Consider the following 16576-nt stretch of genomic DNA (forward strand, 5'->3'; position numbering starts at 1 on the left):
GGGAAATATGCTTCATTTATGTCAACGTTTTTTATTAGAGTTGATTTTTATTTGGCTTTCAGAGTAAACACAGTTGACGATGTGAGACGGCGAGGAGGGAAGCTCGTCATCATGTGACGTAAACACGAACACATCTGTGATCATCGTCGTCGCCTGAGTCTCTGAAGATATTTATCGTCTTTTGTTTTGAAGATTGATTTTTTCAGGGCTTTTTTTTTTATTTTAGAGAGCGGACGGTGGACAGAGTCAGACATCCTCTGTGCATGAGGCGTGCACACTTCCTGCTAGGCTAGCTTGGACCTGAGTGTCCTCTCTTTAGTTATATTATTATTATTAATGAAAATCCACTTCATCCACAGCTCAGCCCACACGCCTGGGCTTTCCTGCAAACCTCCTGCTGAATCTTTTTACTCTGCTAGAAAATAATGAAAGTTAAAAAACATGTTTAGCTTTTGGGCTGTGCTCATTTATTTATTTTAAATTCTCTTTAGGTTGTACAATGGAAACCCTGTGGGACAGCAGTTTGGACCAAAGTGTGCTCGCGGTGACCGCGTAGGCTGTGGGATCCACTCGGAGAATATCGAAGCAGGTTTAACGACGGTCTTTTTCACCAAAAACGGCAGAGAGGTAGGCGTGCTTTTAATCACCAGGACGCTCTGTGATGCTTTATTTGAAACGTGCATCAGCAGGATTGTGAGTTTTTATTTCTCTACGTGTATCGATGTGCTCCCTTCCTCCCCTCCTCCCGCTGCAGGTGGGTTCAGTGGAGGTTCCTGTCTCTGCAGAGGGGCTGTTTCCTGCTGTGGGGATGCACTCCATGGGCGAGGAGGTGAAGGTCGACCTGCAGGCCGAGTGGCTCCTGGAGGAAGACGAAAGCATGATGATGGTGGACAGCCATGAAGACGACTGGGGACGGCTTCATGACGTCAGGGTGAGCGGCACGGTAAGGAGAAGAAACAACTCAAACCCTTCTGCTCCTCCTCGTTAATCATTTCAGGTACGGGCATCAAGGACGGCGTGATCCGTGTCTCGCCCAGCTCTCCCTAGAGATTCCCAGGATTGATTGTTAATCTTTTAAATCATCCGTTGTTCCCTCATGGTTGATCGAGTCATGCTGAGTCATTGTGCACAGAGCAGAGCATGACAGCAGCTCTCACAAACTTATCGTATCACCAAAAAAAACCCACATTTAAACAGAAATGTGTTTAAACAGATTTAAACAGAAGTCACACGACCCCGCTCTGTGTGCTGCGTCTGGCGCTGAACATAAGTCACGTAAGTGAAAACGGGTTTTCAACACAACGGCGGTAATCTGCGTCTACTTTCTCCCACTGAGGACGCTCGCTCCCCGCCGACAGAGCTGTCAGCAGCCCTGCGAGAGCGCGGCTTCCCGTGCCACTTTAGGAAACTTTCTAACCGGATTATAGAAAGGATGCGCGGTGAGTATCGGAGTTTGGCTCGAGGGAGGGAGCGGAGACTCGACGCCGCACTGTGCATAAAGCAGAGAAAAGAAAAAAACTGTGTATTTTACTGGATGTTATGCAAAGACAATTTAGCCGGAGCGAGTTCTTAAGGACAACAGGCGCGCTTGCTTTTGTTCACGGGGCCAGCAGAAAGCTGGCAGGAAAATAAAATTCCTCATAGCTGCTTTCAGAAAGGAAAAAAAAAAACCACTTAGAAACTGATGTGTTTATTGGAACTGAAAAGGAGGTACAGGCAGATGTGTGTGTGTGTGTGTGTGTGTGTGTGTGTGCGCCATAATGTAGGTTAATTAGTGAATGTTTTGTCAGATGGTGAAAAGATAACATAGGTGCATGCATAGGCTCTGTCACATAAGGTAACATACCGACAGGATCAACCCTGCATATACACTTTTGTTTTTCTAACATACGTCTTCTCATCGGGATGGATTATAGTGTGTGTGTGTGTGTGTGTGTGTGTGTGTGTGTCTGTCCTGCGGGGCCGTTGCCAGTAACCGATGTTTGCTTTGTACTCGTACGCGATCCTTCATCCGTGTGTTCTTCAGTAAATCCCTCTTTGTTGACAACTGTACTTAATGTTCTCGAAGATTCAGAGGAAGCTCTTGACACAGTTTTTCCAATATTATGATGTCTTAAGGTTGGACGAGCTTGTCGTGACTGGCTTCGGGGTCACCTTAAAAGGGGGTTTTTTCGCAGACGTTAACTCTCCGTTCTTTTTCTGTTGCGGCGTTTTGTAATAACAAGCTCGACGGCGGACTCGCAGTAAAGAGCACGAGTCTGTTTGTTCTGACTCGGCTGCGTCAGAGTCGAGGGATTATGCAACCGAGTTTGGCAAATTTACCTGCGAAATCTGAGGCACATAATCAGGGCGACACACACACACACACACACACACACACACACACACACACACACACACACACACACACACACACACACACACACACACACACACACTCTGACTGGAGTTATCCAGAGGAGGCGAAATGGGATCTCCAGACCGGTCGTAAAAAGAGACTTTCGAGGAGGAGGAATAAAAACGTCGATTCCGTGATGAACAGCGCTGGACACACTTGACAACATGACAGGAAGTTGTAGAGAAGTTTAATCTGCGAAGAAGAAGAAGAATGAAGCTCTTTGTTTCCGACAGAAAGGCAACAAAGGCGTTTTACTCTTCAGTTTGATACGAGCTCTTTGTTGACATGCAGGGAGGCTGCAGACAGACTTAAAGGCAGCGTGACCTTGAAAGTAGCATCCTCTCTGATCTCTGTCCCCCCCCACAAAAAGCCACGCCCCCTCACTTACATGCACTAGCGTCATTGGTCCAGAAGCTCGTGCACGTATGGGTCAGAGAGGCTGTGATTGGTTTATAAAACGTGCGGCAGACATTGGTCAAAGTTTTTACAGTGTTTACAGATGTTGCTTCTTTTTCAGAGCACCTGAGTTATTAATTTCTGTCGGGACCTAAAGACTATTTTACACATTAAAAGAAGAGTATCTGCAGGACATCACCAACACTGCCTTTAATAAAAAACAAACAAGCTGATGTCCGGTGTTGGTCAAAGGCTCCTCGGGTTGTTTATTTTTATGCACGCCAAAGTAGAGCGCATAAAACATGGGCGTAGTCTCACTGACGTCTCCCATTGGTCCAGATGACCCTAAGGAAGAGTACCGTCGACCCGTCACAGACCAAAAGCTCGTCTTTGGTGTTTGGATTTGTGTCTCTTCCCCCCCGTCTCGAAAGTCTCGCCTTGAACGTTTGTAAAGTTTTCGTCTCTTCGTTGGAGGCCGGAGTCGAGCGTTGCGCAGCAGTGAGTGCTGACTGACGGTTCAGGATCAGGATCAGGGTCACGGGGTTGTTTTCCTGAAACTATGATTCAAGTCGTGGGTGTTAGCTGCCAAAGAAAAGGAGTCCATTGTGTCATCAGTGATATCAGGATACTGCACTCCCACAGATGGAGAAAGGTGAACTGTAGCACCTTTGTTCTGTTTGAAGGTGTGAGTCCCCCCCCCCCGCCCCTTCCTCCTCCAACGTCTTCACAAAGTAAACCGCAAGACATAAAGCAGGTCTCTCATTGCCATGAGAGGGATGGAGGCCAGGCTGCGTGTGGGTCCCGTATGTGGTTACGTGATAAACGCGTCTGTCCACGGCGGTACACTCATCCGCCACACACACAGCACAGAGGCTATCGTCTTTTCTCTCAAGAGCAGACGGGTCATAAAAGCAGAGAGGGGATGATTCAACCAGAAGTCTCACCCCCCCCCCCCCCTCCCCCCCCCCCCCTCCCCCCTCGTCTCCCCCTTCTGTTTTTCTGGACCGAGCCGAGGCGATGGCATGAGACTCGCTGGTGGAGCCAAGTGCCTGGCAGTCCACCAGGTTGTAAAAATTCAATAAGTGGAGTAACGGGACTCGCAGGAATCTTTTACTCTCTCTTATGTGGTTCGAGGTTTTCACAGCTGGGGTGCCCGGCTCGCTCGCAGGGTCCGCTCAGACGTCCAGAAGTTTCAGTTCCTTCCTCTCTCTCTTTTGTTTGTTTGTTGTTTTTCTCTCACGAGTAAGCTGCCGTTATATCCTCGAGGCCCTTGACGTGGGTCACCATCGCGCAGGTGATCACACCGAAACCGATTTTTTTTTTTTTGTGTGTGTGTGTGTGTGGAGGATGAAGACGGGGGGGGGGGGGGGTTTGGTTTCACGGAGCAACAAAAGGGGAAAAAAGTGTGGTGGAGGAAATGACCAGATACGAGGAGAAGTGAAGGGAAATGAGAGTTTTTTTTTTTTTTTTTTTTGAAGGTTGGAGATGTTGGAGGAGCAGGATTAGTGTTTTAAAGGCGGGACGGTTCTGTCAGCCACACGGTGGTCTCACTTCATCTCCTCAAACATTTAGACTTTTAATTCCTTTTATTCATTCTGTGGTTTGAACCAGAAACTTGAACTGTCTCTGTTTGCCTCAACTTTTCCAACTCGGAGTCTCTGAACAAACAAACTCCTCCTATAAAATAGCATCGCCGCCCCCTCCCGCCCAGATCCTTTAACCTTCCTCCCCTTGTTCCCTCGTCTCCTGTCCTATTACCTTCCCTCTCCTCGTCTTCTTTCCTTGTTTGTCTGCTCATCTCGTAACATCGACTCATCACCCTCCTCTCTCGTGCTTCACTCCTGTGTCCTTGTTTCCTTGTTTCCTTGTCTGCCTCTCCCTCCTCCCTTGTGTTATCTTCTTCTCTTGTCCCGTTGCCTCGTCTCCTCAACTTTATGTCTCCTCTTTGTCTCTCCTTCTTCCCTCCCCCGTGTCTTCAACTTCGGACGTCACTCTTCTTTCACCTATCTTTGCCTTCATTCTTCTATCCTTGTCTCCTTTCCTAGCCTGCCATCCTCTCCTCCCCTCTATGCTACCCCCACTGCCCTGGTCTCCTCCTTTCCTCTCACTTCCTTTGTCCTTGAATCGCCCCCTAAACTTAAACATTTGCTCCTCTCCTCTATCTCTCCTCTATCTCTCCTCTCATTTCCTCTTCTGTCCTTGAATCCTTCCTTGACTTCAAACCTCCTTGATGCTTGACTTATCTCCTGCTTTTACTCCTTTTAGCTTCAGTCTCCTCTGTCCTTGCCTCTTCCTCTCTCCTCTGTCCTTGCCTCTTCCTCTCTCCTCTGTCCTTGAATCCTCCCCTCTCCTCAGCTATCTTCACGTCCTCCCTCTGCCTCCTTTCTTCCTTCTTTGTCTCCTCTCGTTCTCTTTTCAGTCTCCAAACTAAACTTCTCTGGCTTTCCATCATCTTTCCTTTTTTTTTTTTATCACACCGTAGCTGTGAGGTAAAACATATTTTACATATTTCAAGCAAAGGAAATATTTTCCCTCCTCTCTCACGTGCAGCTAAGCAACACATATTTCCAGTCTGAGTGGTTTCAGATGACTTGGGGATCTCTCATTCAGTTGTCATCGATGAATAACGCCTCTGCAGCTTTCAGTCAAAACAGTGAAACGCTTTCTACATGTTGCTGTTTACCTAAAAGGGCTGCGGATGATAGCTGTCCTGACCGAGTGTTCAGAGGGGGAGGAGCAGGGTGACGAAGAAGATGGCTGGAAGATTAATGACTTCTCTGACTGGTATGCTTTTGATGAGACAGGACTGACAGTGCGAAGCCGCAGAATGCACGCAGGACGGCGGCGGCGGTGGTGACTTGCCTGCAGCTGAGTTTAGATAGTAGAGCTCACAATCATCATACCTGATTTGTTTGCCTGTTTTTTTTTTTTTTTTTTTTTTTGTGCCTCTCTTTCGGTGTGTTTCTTCTATCGAATACGTTCATCCTTGAAAGCGGAGGGAAAAAAAAGTTATTATGAAAGAAAACTTTCAGGGAGGTTTTCTGTCTGGCCTCCCTCGTTTTATTTTCATCATCCGTTATTTTGCTCTTTCTTCCTTTCTACTTTTTATTCTCTCGTCTGAAGGTCGTTCGTCTGGGGTGCTGAAAATCCAGTCCTCCTTATTATTTATTTATTTATTCTTAAGTCTGGAAACTGAAGTTTTTTTAATGGCTCTGCTCTTGTTGGCTCTGTGTTTTGTCTTTTAAAAAGTTTGCACTGGCAGCTGGATCTGTGATGAAAGCACATTTTTCACGACGTGAACTGTAAACATAATCACGGGGATGCCGGCCAAAGCAGCAGATTGTTTCAACTATTCAAGGCTTCAAATGGGATTCGATGAAATAAACGTGCACACGGTAACTTATTGGTAATCAAACGTGTCATTTAAAAAAGGACTCGGTGGAAATTCAAGGGGGAAACCGGCGTTCTTTAGATGACGCAGAACGGACGGATTTAAACGCTGGTGGAGTCACAGACGTCGTCTCAGCGACATCACCATGAATGGCGGTCGCCACTTTGGAAATGCGATCTCATCCTAACGTCTTCTCAGCCTATGATGAGGTTTAAGAGCTGGAGCTGAGGCGGGCCTTAAGCTACATCACTTCCTGTCAGATCAGACATAAACATATTAATGCTTCATGTAACTCAAACGGAGAAAAAAAAAATCAACGCCAGTATGTCGGGGCGCCGATTAAGAAACCCGGCTGTAATCACATTTATTTCAGCTGTCAACATAATAACATGGGTGTTAATGGGACTTCTGCATCTTTTGGAGCTATAGCCTCAAGTGGTCATTTGAGGAACTGCAGTTCTATTTTTATTTATTTTTTAATTTAAATTTGGTTGCAGCATGCATTTAACCCAAAGTAGCAACCAAATCTTAAAGTTGCAAGAAAACATGCAGCATCTCTTCGAGTGCCATCATGACGAGTCCCCCTTTATTGTTTGAGCTGCAGCCCGACGGCTTTTAAAACAATCACACAGCTGCTGCTCTCCAGACTGGAGAGATGGTAGAACCCCGTTCTCCATGCTAATCCTGTTAGCCTGTTAACGGCAATATCCTTTATGTGTTAGCGTCAAACTTAGATTGTGGATCCGGCTTCATCTGGAGCACGTCATGCTCCTGCCGACCAAAACAAAATACAACAAAATGACATGTTTGTGCATTATAAGACGTTTATTTAGTGATTATTTCATAAATCTTTTGAGATTAAAAGTGTACGTTTGGCTAGCTCCTCAGAGGCGACCGCGTGAGTTGAGTTTCGCTCTCTTTTTTTTCATAGTTACACAACAGTTTGTGGAACTTTTCATGCTAACAATTGAGTGTAATACTTGAGCACCTTCCAGAGGAGACTCTCTGAAATCCTGCCCAGGAACTCTCTCGTCTCTTTAATGGTTGGCTTTTTCTCTCCGCCTTCCAAAGAGACCGCACGGAAAAAAAAAAAACTACAGACGCTTCTGATTTCTGATCTTTAAGGACGTCTTGCTCAATAGTTCTGTCGGAGCAGAACCCGACAATCCAACACGGGTTGGTATCAGAAGCAGCACACGGCGGCATGTTGTCACCTTTGAGTCTAAGCTCCGCCTCTTTAAATATGTTAAAGTCATGTTCCAAATATCTGAGCTTCATGAGGAGCATGTTCCTTTTTTGATGCATATTTTTACTCGCTCTTTGATTATTGTTTTGATGCATATTTTTTTCTTTCTACACAGATATTTTTTATCTATTTTAACGGGGTTTTTTTGCACTGTGTGATTTTTTTCCTGCTATCCTGCTTTGCTGCTGTAACTCTGTAAAAATCTGCGCCTGCGAGATGAATAAAGGATTATCTTATCTTCTGCTACCTGACAGCTGGGTGTGGTCACAGCAGGTACTGCAGACCTCGCCTGACCTCGCTAAACTGGTGCAAAAAATGTTCCTCTTCCCATAAAGAGTTCAGCACAGCTTCAGGTGACATGTTTAGATATTGGCCGATGCTCGCCCTGGTGACGGACGGTCACCGATCAGTTTTTCTGTTCCGCATCGATCTGTCGGGAAAAGGTGTTTAGAGTCTCTGTGTTTCTGAACATTTGACAGAATGAACCATAAAGTTATTTATCTTAATAAGTGTACCCTAAGGACGTCTATGAGACGCTCAGACTATTATATATATAGATCTCCTTTTTAGGGAGGAGTGCAAAAACAGATCTTATGGGATCTCCCTCAGGCGGTGAAGTTCATAGCATTAACGAGGGAAAGAAAATAATTCTGCCAGGTTTTAAAGAAAAAAAACAAATCAATGCAAAGATGTCAGTGATCTGTTGGCTTTAGTTTTTGATGCTTCTTGATCTCTGTAAGATAAAAACCAACCGCCCTGATGTTATTTCCTCTTCCTGTCTGTCAGACACACACAGTACGTTTGTGATGAATCCACATGAGTGCTGTTTGTCTTCAGCCTGCCACCCTGTTTTTCTTCAGAGGAGGCATTTGGCCGGCTCCTCTCTGCGTACGTGCCGCGCAGAGCGAATCCTCCTGTTGTCACAGCAGTGGCCGTGCCCACTAACTTAATCCCCTCAGCTGCGGATGAGCAGGCCGTCGACTAAGAGGACAGCACCTTATCACCCTCCCCTCCCCCTCCTTTCACAGATGAAAGATCTGGATGTTTGTGTCTTATGTCTCCTCTTCTTCAATCATGATTTCTTCTTTCCAAAAGTCAGAGCTCGTTTTGTACCAACGCCCCTCTAAGGTTGCCTGCTTCCTTCCTTCCTCCCTTCCTTCCTTCCTTTCTCGCTTCCTCCCTCCGGGAACAATAATCATGAATCCCAACAAGACACCGCCGCTTGGAGAAAGTTCACGACTTTCTCATCGGGCTGTTGAGGCGGAGCGGAGGCTCTGCCCACCAGCGCTCTGAACTGAGCAGCGTGAGAAAAGAGGAAACTACCAACAACCTGATCCAAAGTGCTCCGGCCAAGTGGAGGCTGGACGGCTGCCTGTGGCGGCGTGACCTGGGGTCGAACCACGCCAGAGTTTTCATCTTACGTTATGATTTTAATATCCATGTTTGGTTACCACGGCAACACGGATAGGAGACTTCTTATCAGAACGCTGGAGCCATTAAAAAGTCCTGAACATGTGAAAAGTATCAGGACTTGGATGGTTATGGTCAGGGCGGCCTCTCAACAGGAAGGTCGGGGGTTCGATGCCCAGCTCCTGCAGCTACATGTCCTTGGGCAAGACGCCCCCCTCCCCAGTCTGTAGGTGCAGAGTTCACTGACTCGCTCTCTACTGTAAATACACGACTCAACTATTAAAGCTGAGATCGTGTTTCACATCTAAAGAACCGTTCTGTGGTTATTTATTGAATGTTTCAAACTGAGATCAAAGTTGAACTGAAAACGACTCATTTTAGTTTTTAAAGTAGAAATAAGATTCTGTAAAAACCTAGAAAATAAATAACTTGCATTTCTTGTAAACAGTTTTTCCGCAGCGTTTACCTTTTTTAAAACTTTAAAACTCCCTGAAGCTGCTTCCGTGTCGCTGATTGGTCGCTGTTGTCACGTGACTCTGCCGTAAGCTTACGATGAAATAACACGTGACGGGGAGTCTCGACTGATCTGCTCCGTCTTCTCTGGACTCGCAGAGTTTTCAGCGGTTTCTGTTCCGATGGGAATAAATCCACACGGGTCCGAATGTGTTGGAGCTGCAGGTTGAGTTAGTCAGTGTTTTGGAGATAAATGAAGCGCATTAAACAGGTGATGAGAAGCTCCAGGTGTCCAGAGAGACATGATGCAACGAGTACAGGTCTGAACAGAACTCTCAGACTGACGGCTGATTGGTTGAAAACTTTGTGCGTACAAACCTTGTTTTGTGTTCTCTCTTTCGCTCGCCCGGTGGCTGCGTAGCGCCCGTCTTACCGCACGTGATCATGTGATCATGTTCAGGTCGTTCAGGGTGGTCGGACACCTGCAGGACTCTAAACGGACGGACCGCGAGGGATGCAGCGTGTAACCAGGCAGAGGTCATGATGCAACACCTCACTTGACTTTGTCAGGATGTGACTGAGTCTGAGCTCCGCCGTGAAATGATTACACTATAGATGATTATTGATTTACAATGTTTCAAGATTTATTCAGGACTCTGGACAGAAAGTGGAGAACCAGAGTTAATGAATAACATTGTTTAGGTCGAGTTATATTAACACAGGTCTGCTCATTCATTATCTGATGTTTGTTGTTGGTCTGTGCTTCCAGGACTTCCTTGTCATCTCTTATATGAGATATTTTTTTTTGAACAATAAATAAAAATGCTAACTTAGCCTTTTAGCTTCCGGCCCTTTTGAAAATGCAGAAATGACAGATTGGCAGCGTCGAGCCTCGGCTACTTATGCTCGAAGGTTTAGCGTTCATATTTAAACGTCCTGCAGAAGGAAATGACTGATGGTCAAGTCCGAGGTCTGAATGCCGTCTTTACTCCAGTGAGTGATGGTTCAGAGATGGAGACGAGGACAAGGTCTGTCCTTTAATACGTTAAATGATGTGCTTTTCAAGCGTTGAAGATAAACGGGGTTTTATCTCGAGAGGAAATATACTTTGAGGTGGACCGTCAAAGATGCAGAGATTAAATGAATACAGCGAATTAAAAAGAAAAGCATAATAACCCAGAAGCATACGAGCAACTCAGATCAGTCTTTACATGATGTCTCCAGATGACGACCCTGTGAAAAGGTCTGTGAATGTCAGTGTCAGATTTCTTTGCCCATTAGGTGTGACAGGACTCTGGCAGGACAACTCACTGGGCGTCACATCTGTTTCCCCCCGGCAGCAGCGCCGCCATCGCCGCCGTTCTCCCAACACGAGGAGCCATGCTGCGCTCCAGGCTACGTCTCTCTTTTCTGCCCTCTCCTATCTCTCCTGCTGAGTAATGGATTACTCAGCAGCAAGAAGCAAAAAGCAAAAAAAAAAAAAAAAAAAGGCGTGACGAAGAGCTCATCACACCGAAACTCTTCCCTCGTCTTCCTAAAGACGCTGCAGCTGTCCAGGCATGAAAGTGCAGCAGGTTAGGGAGACACAAGAGTACACATGAAAAGGGCAGTATTTAACAACAAGGTGGAGACTAAGACTGTTATCCACGTGAACAATTAATCAGCCGATTGCCATAAAGAAACGATGAAGAAATATCGTCCTGCTTCCAGGAGTTTAATCTGCATTAGAGTAAAAAAAAACGCACATCAACAAAAGGTTTGCAAAAGGACCGAAGGGAGAAGTTGGCACAAACGTTCAATATGGCCGAAATCTACGTTTCATTAAAAGCTCTGCTGTCTTAGTAAAAAAGAAGAGAAAACAAGCGTCTCCCTGAAGGCCCTGACACACCGAGGAGATCCACGTCTGTCGCTCCTCAGTGAGCGGTCGTCGTGTCCGGCTCTGTCGCTACTCGTCGGCCTCCTCTTTTAATTTTTCTACAACAAGACCCAGAGCTGACGACACCACGGCTACTTATGATGCACGAGGTTGTGAAAAATGCCTCCTCTTTGAATCGTACCGCAGCCGGCAGACATTCAGGGTTAATTTCTCGTCACGTGCTGGTTGGCCGTCGGCTGTAGACTTTACGGTGTGTTCAGGCGCAACTTTTTCAAGTTGTAATTCTTTGCTGTCTGCAAAGTGTGGCTTTGATGCTGGCTGCAAAAAACAAGAAAAACCCCGTTAAGTTTATCGTGCTAATTAAAATGCTAATTTTGAGAGTTCACGTGTTTACACCCTGGTACATAAATATCAGTGGTGCATCTCTTTTTTCAGGACTGTTCTCAGGAACTAACTTAATCCATCATCAGACTGAAATCAGCTTTTTTTTGTTTTTTTACTGTTTGATGCATTTCTTAGCAACCGAGCGTAACAACAGAAGGAGACGTAACAACCTCATTGACTTGACTTTTTTTCACGTGTGACGTTTCTACCAGGTGTGTCCTTCAAGTGTCTGGCCAGCCAAGCACTCACAAAGCTTTAATCTGGTCCACCCCCACCTCGTCTGTCATCCCAGCTTCTCCACCTGGGGGTTGTTTTGTTTAAAGTGCTCCTTCACATACGTCCATTAATGAAGTGGAAACCCCACTCAGACTAAAGGCTTTGTGGTTGCCTAGCTGCCCACCTACTCACCTGTACCCACCCATCTCCACCTGTTCACATGCTTAACTCCAAAACAGACCTGAAGGTGATAGCATTAGCGCTTTACGCTGAACATGCAGCCTCCACGCGGCTGTTGGTACTTGTTGTCCTCGTCCTCCACGGGCGGCTCGGTGCCCGCTCGCTCAGGACGCTCTTGAGTTGCGCGGTAAAGTCGTGCGGTAAAGTCGCTCATCTCTGGGCAGGAGATCCTGCCCCAGCTTGATCTGCTGCGTCTCACATCCACAGAGTTGAACTCGCCTCGGGCCTGGTCGCTTTATCGACTCCGCCGAGACAAAGAAAGAAAGAGAAAACATTATATAACAGCAGTGAAGAGGTTGACTGAGAAAGTTAAGGCTGAGGTATTCTTGAAACAAAGTAGTTTGTGCAGCATGTCGCCCCGCCTTGTCTGAGGGCAACATCATTTCTATCTGTTCTGAATGGCCACCATTAAAGGCAGGTTTAAACCCTGTTGCTGCTGCACAGAGGGTGAGGCACACTGGGATGGTCTCTCCAAACACTTTCTATATAACTCAAAGTCTGCTTCTCTTTTAAAAAAGCTCTTGTAGGATTTCTTTAAATTGTGTTTTTTATTTTTCAGTTTCAGCTTCTGATTTATTGATGTTGAAACTCCAGAGGGAAGGAACAGTGTGTGACGCTGTAATCACACTTTCTGCCTTCATATTAATGCTGCGGTTTTTCCTCACAAAGAAACACTGTTTTATGGCTACAGATCAACAGTGTAGTGAAACGTAAACGGTACTTAATTTTTTATTTATTTCACCTTTCTCAACGTCTTCATCAGGCCGGATTGGAGTCCAGCTGAGACTGTTATTTATTTTTCCTGAAGAGATCTGATTTATAAACCATAATATTGGGCGTATTCAACCTGACGTGGATGTTTCTGGTGGAAACAAATTCACTTCTGTCTTTCCTGGATTTAGAGTCTGGAAACATCCAAGACAGCTTTTGGACGGATCAACCTCGAACGATTTGTTTGTGATCAATCCCAAAGATCGCATGAAGCACAGAGAGGAGTTTGTCAGGTCAATCGAGGGAGACGTCGTTTAAAGATTATTTGTCAAATCAGGGCTCGAGTGTAAAGCTGAAGCTCACAGTTCACTCACTTATTTCTAAGCAACAATATCGGTCGGCCATCATCCTGCTGGTTCCATCCAATTCCATGGAAATTCATCGGAGGACATTTCCCTTAAATCCACAAAAACACCCGCCTGAGTCGAGGCAATTGGGGGGGTTGGGGGGAGTGGCGGGGGGTATCATCGCCGTGAGTTGGCGTCTTCATGAAAGCGCAGTTTTGGTGGTGGACAGATGAAGTGCCGCTCGTGGCGCTTACAAAGAGAGCGCTTTGAGAGAGGGGGGAGAGAACCGCTGCAGTGTGAAGTGAGTGTGATTGTTGGATTGGCTTCGGACGCTCGTAAAACGTGTTTGATCGAGACGTCTCAGGACGGCCTGTTAAAAAGGTGTGAGGGGAGGGGGACACTGCCGCAGCGTGGACACTGTTGTGTTATGAAAGCCAGGCCCGCTTGGATGCTGGTCTTTGTCTTGTCGGTCTCTGAGAGTCTTCTGGTTGGACTTTACGAGGCTGTAACTCAAACTGTAATGTGAGTGTGCTCATTAGATTGCTTGTGTCTATTTTCACATTTATTTTCCCTAATGTTTTTAACCCCCGTATTTTTCTCTCCCCGCCCGCCCGCCCGCCCGCCAGCTCTTGGAGTACGTTGGCAAAGGAAAGAGCATCATGGACGTGGGTTTGGCTCAGGCCCGGCAGCCACTCACCACCCGCTGCCACTACTATGAGCTGGAGATCGTGGATGCTGGGGAGAAGTGCTACATCGCCCTCGGCCTGGCGAGAAGGGTGAGCTTTCTAAGAAAAGAAAAGCTTCTGACAAATTTACACACACCTACACTCAGCAGAGAGAGCATGTCTTATTGCATTTGGCCCCCTGCTCCTCGTCTTTTCCAAAGCTGTCATATATATATATATTTGGCCGGCGCGATGACTTCCCAAGAAGCGGGCTGCGGGACTTCTTCTTCTTCTTCTTCTTCTTCTTCTTCTGTGTTTCTGCTCCCTCGTCTCTGTTCCCCGTTTTTCAACAAGTCGTAAAGTTGACAGCATGCTAATGAGGAAAACTTTGATTTGGGAATAAGGCAGGTTGAGAGCATGCACGAAGTGTTCCTCAGGCTCTGACTAGGAAACTTTTCCGAACTACAGAGCAGCTTGTTATGTAAAAGGCTCCTCTGCACACACGTCTGCATGAAGCCCTTTCAGAGTAAACCTATGTTAAACACTTTCAGCACTGCACTACACACTACATACTGGCTGCATACTGGGGAAGACACAAACAGTTCTCAGCTCAGACTGTGTCCTCAGTGCGACACACACACGAGCAGGAAGTGTGTAAGAAACACATTGAAGTTATTTATTGAAGAATCTGAGAACACATTGACAGGAATGCATCCCATTTTAATCCAAGGCGTCCTTTCCACACAGTGTTAAGAAGTGTTCAGATGGAAACACAGGTCATGTGACATTGTCCTGTTGAGTTCACCCTGTTTATGTCCCCTCCTGCTTCTTTTCAAATTGTTTTTATTTTACTATTTTATTCGGTTTTTGACTTTTTCTTTTTTTTTTCGAAACTCTATTTATCCCCGTGGGGCACCAAGCGTTCGACCCCATGAGCAGCCCTGACAGAGCAGGGGGAGCAAATCAGGGTTAAGTGTCTTGCCCAAGGACACATCGGACATGTTGCTCGCAGGAGCTGGGAATCGAACCCTCGACCTTCCGGTTGCCACAGCCGCCCATTTGCCCATTGCTGCAACGCCCGAATTTCCCCATTTGGGATCAATAAAGTTTTATCTCATCTTAGCTTATCTTAATATCAGCACTTAAAGGCAGGGATGGAGAACAGGAGCTTTGATTGGAGCGGCGGTGGCGAGCGGCGGCGTACACATGCTGCTGGAGAAAACATTTTGTGCCTACAGTACATACAGAACTTTTCATACAGTTCCGAGTCGTACAGCACAGTGGACATGAAGCGTTTATTGAAATATGAGAAAGAAGGACGTGGAAGGTAAAATGAAAAGTCGTGTCCTGATGAAAGGAACAAACAGGTTACGTAAGCTACCACCCAGGCTTCATTCATGTGACAGCTCCGATACCATCCACCCGACCGCACCGTGCTACTATAATAAGCTTTATTTTCCTTCACATTATCCAGCACCTTAGCCTTTCTCCTTCGATCTAATTGCCTACTTTGGGGAGATGAAAAACCTCCAAGAGGAAAATACAATTAGAGACATTTTTACACCTCTCATTTGAGCCTTTATTTCTTTTTCCAAAGAATGCACATGCTGTTCCCACCGCTGTCTGCAGTAGCACTGCAGCTCTGCGAACGGACGCTACCAGTCTAACGTGCTTCTCGGTGTTCTCGTACACAAGTAGGTGAAGAGACTGATTATTAAAAGAGCTGTTATGATTCATCCTAAGTAAGAAAATTCATGTCACAAATTACGCTTGTATAAATGTCGACTGATGTCTGTAAAAAAAAAAAAAAAAAAAAGCCATTTGATTTAATTTTTCACGCATATTATTCCAGTGACTCAGAAAATGTTTCTTCGACAGCATGGGGTCATGATTTGTGAGTTTTTTTTACACGCCGCAGGTTTGGCCTGGAGAGTGTTCTGAATGTGAAATATTAGTGCGTGCCAGAGCCAAGGCCTGCGCAGCGCTGCCAGCACGGTCTCTCCCAGGGTCACAGACTCTGCTCCTTTTAACAACAATAATAAAAGAGCAAACTTGTACAACATCTTCCAAGGTCTCAGAGGCAGTTTGTATAACACAGAGGGATGCACACGGACAGAGGAGGGGGGGGGGGGCGAGGGCGAGGTGTGCACCCCATGTAAAGCTTGTCATGACGTTAGCAGCAGTCGTTGTATCATCATTAATGTCATAAAGTCAAAGTGTGTGTGCATAAGAAGCTTAACGTTACACACTTCTGCAGCGATGTGACATCATCACTTCAAAGCACACGGGTGTGACGACGGTGCCGTTGTTGAAATAGGAATCTATCAGCGTCTCGTCTCGAAGGCGTGAGTCATTTTGCACCTGATGCATGCATGCAAACTGTTGTGTTTGTCGGCCTTCAAAGAAAGAAAGAAAGAAAGAAAGAGAAGCGCTAGGTCTCGCTAGCCGTCTTTTCTCCCGGGTGGAGTTTTGTCTTTCATCAACATGACGAGGGAGTTCTGCACGTGTGGATTTCTATCATGGCACAGAGTTAAAACAGGCCGTCAGTGATATCACGATGTTTTGATGTTAAACACACGTTGGAGGAGGCTGATGCACAGACGCATCTCAGGAAGAAGAGGTTCATGTTGTTTACTTCTGAATGAATCTTTGTACATTTATAGACAGAACTTCCCGTGTTATCTAAAGAAGCTGACAGACACCCAGAGTGCTCACACATGCTCTCAGTTAGACGCCACACATCCCATAAGGTGAGCGAGAAGTTTGAGTGTTGATAACCCCAAGTCTTATTACCTCCTCAGAGATCCACCTCCTCGCTCTTTTCTCTCTCCGCATCTGGCTTT

The 16576-nt window shown here is 46.1% G+C and overlaps 1 protein-coding gene across 2 annotated transcripts in view; it reads left to right on the plus strand.

The window, feature by feature from the left end:
• spryd3 (SPRY domain containing 3) overlaps window positions 1–16576 on the plus strand; it is a 41419-nt gene that overhangs the window by 5766 nt on the left and 19077 nt on the right. Inside the window, exons 5-7 of one of the 2 annotated variants that reach the window (XM_079359312.1) lie at window positions 492–627; window positions 755–931; window positions 13695–13844. In XM_079359312.1, coding sequence (XP_079215438.1) covers window positions 492–627; window positions 755–931; window positions 13695–13844 — 463 coding nt within the window. Of the gene's footprint in view, window positions 1–491; window positions 628–754; window positions 944–13694; window positions 13845–16576 lie in introns of both variants that reach the window. The other variant, XM_079359311.1, reaches the window with a different exon arrangement.

This window comes from Symphodus melops, assembly GCF_947650265.1.
Source record: "Symphodus melops genome assembly, chromosome: 13".
Classification (NCBI taxonomy): Eukaryota; Metazoa; Chordata; class Actinopteri; order Labriformes; family Labridae; genus Symphodus; species Symphodus melops.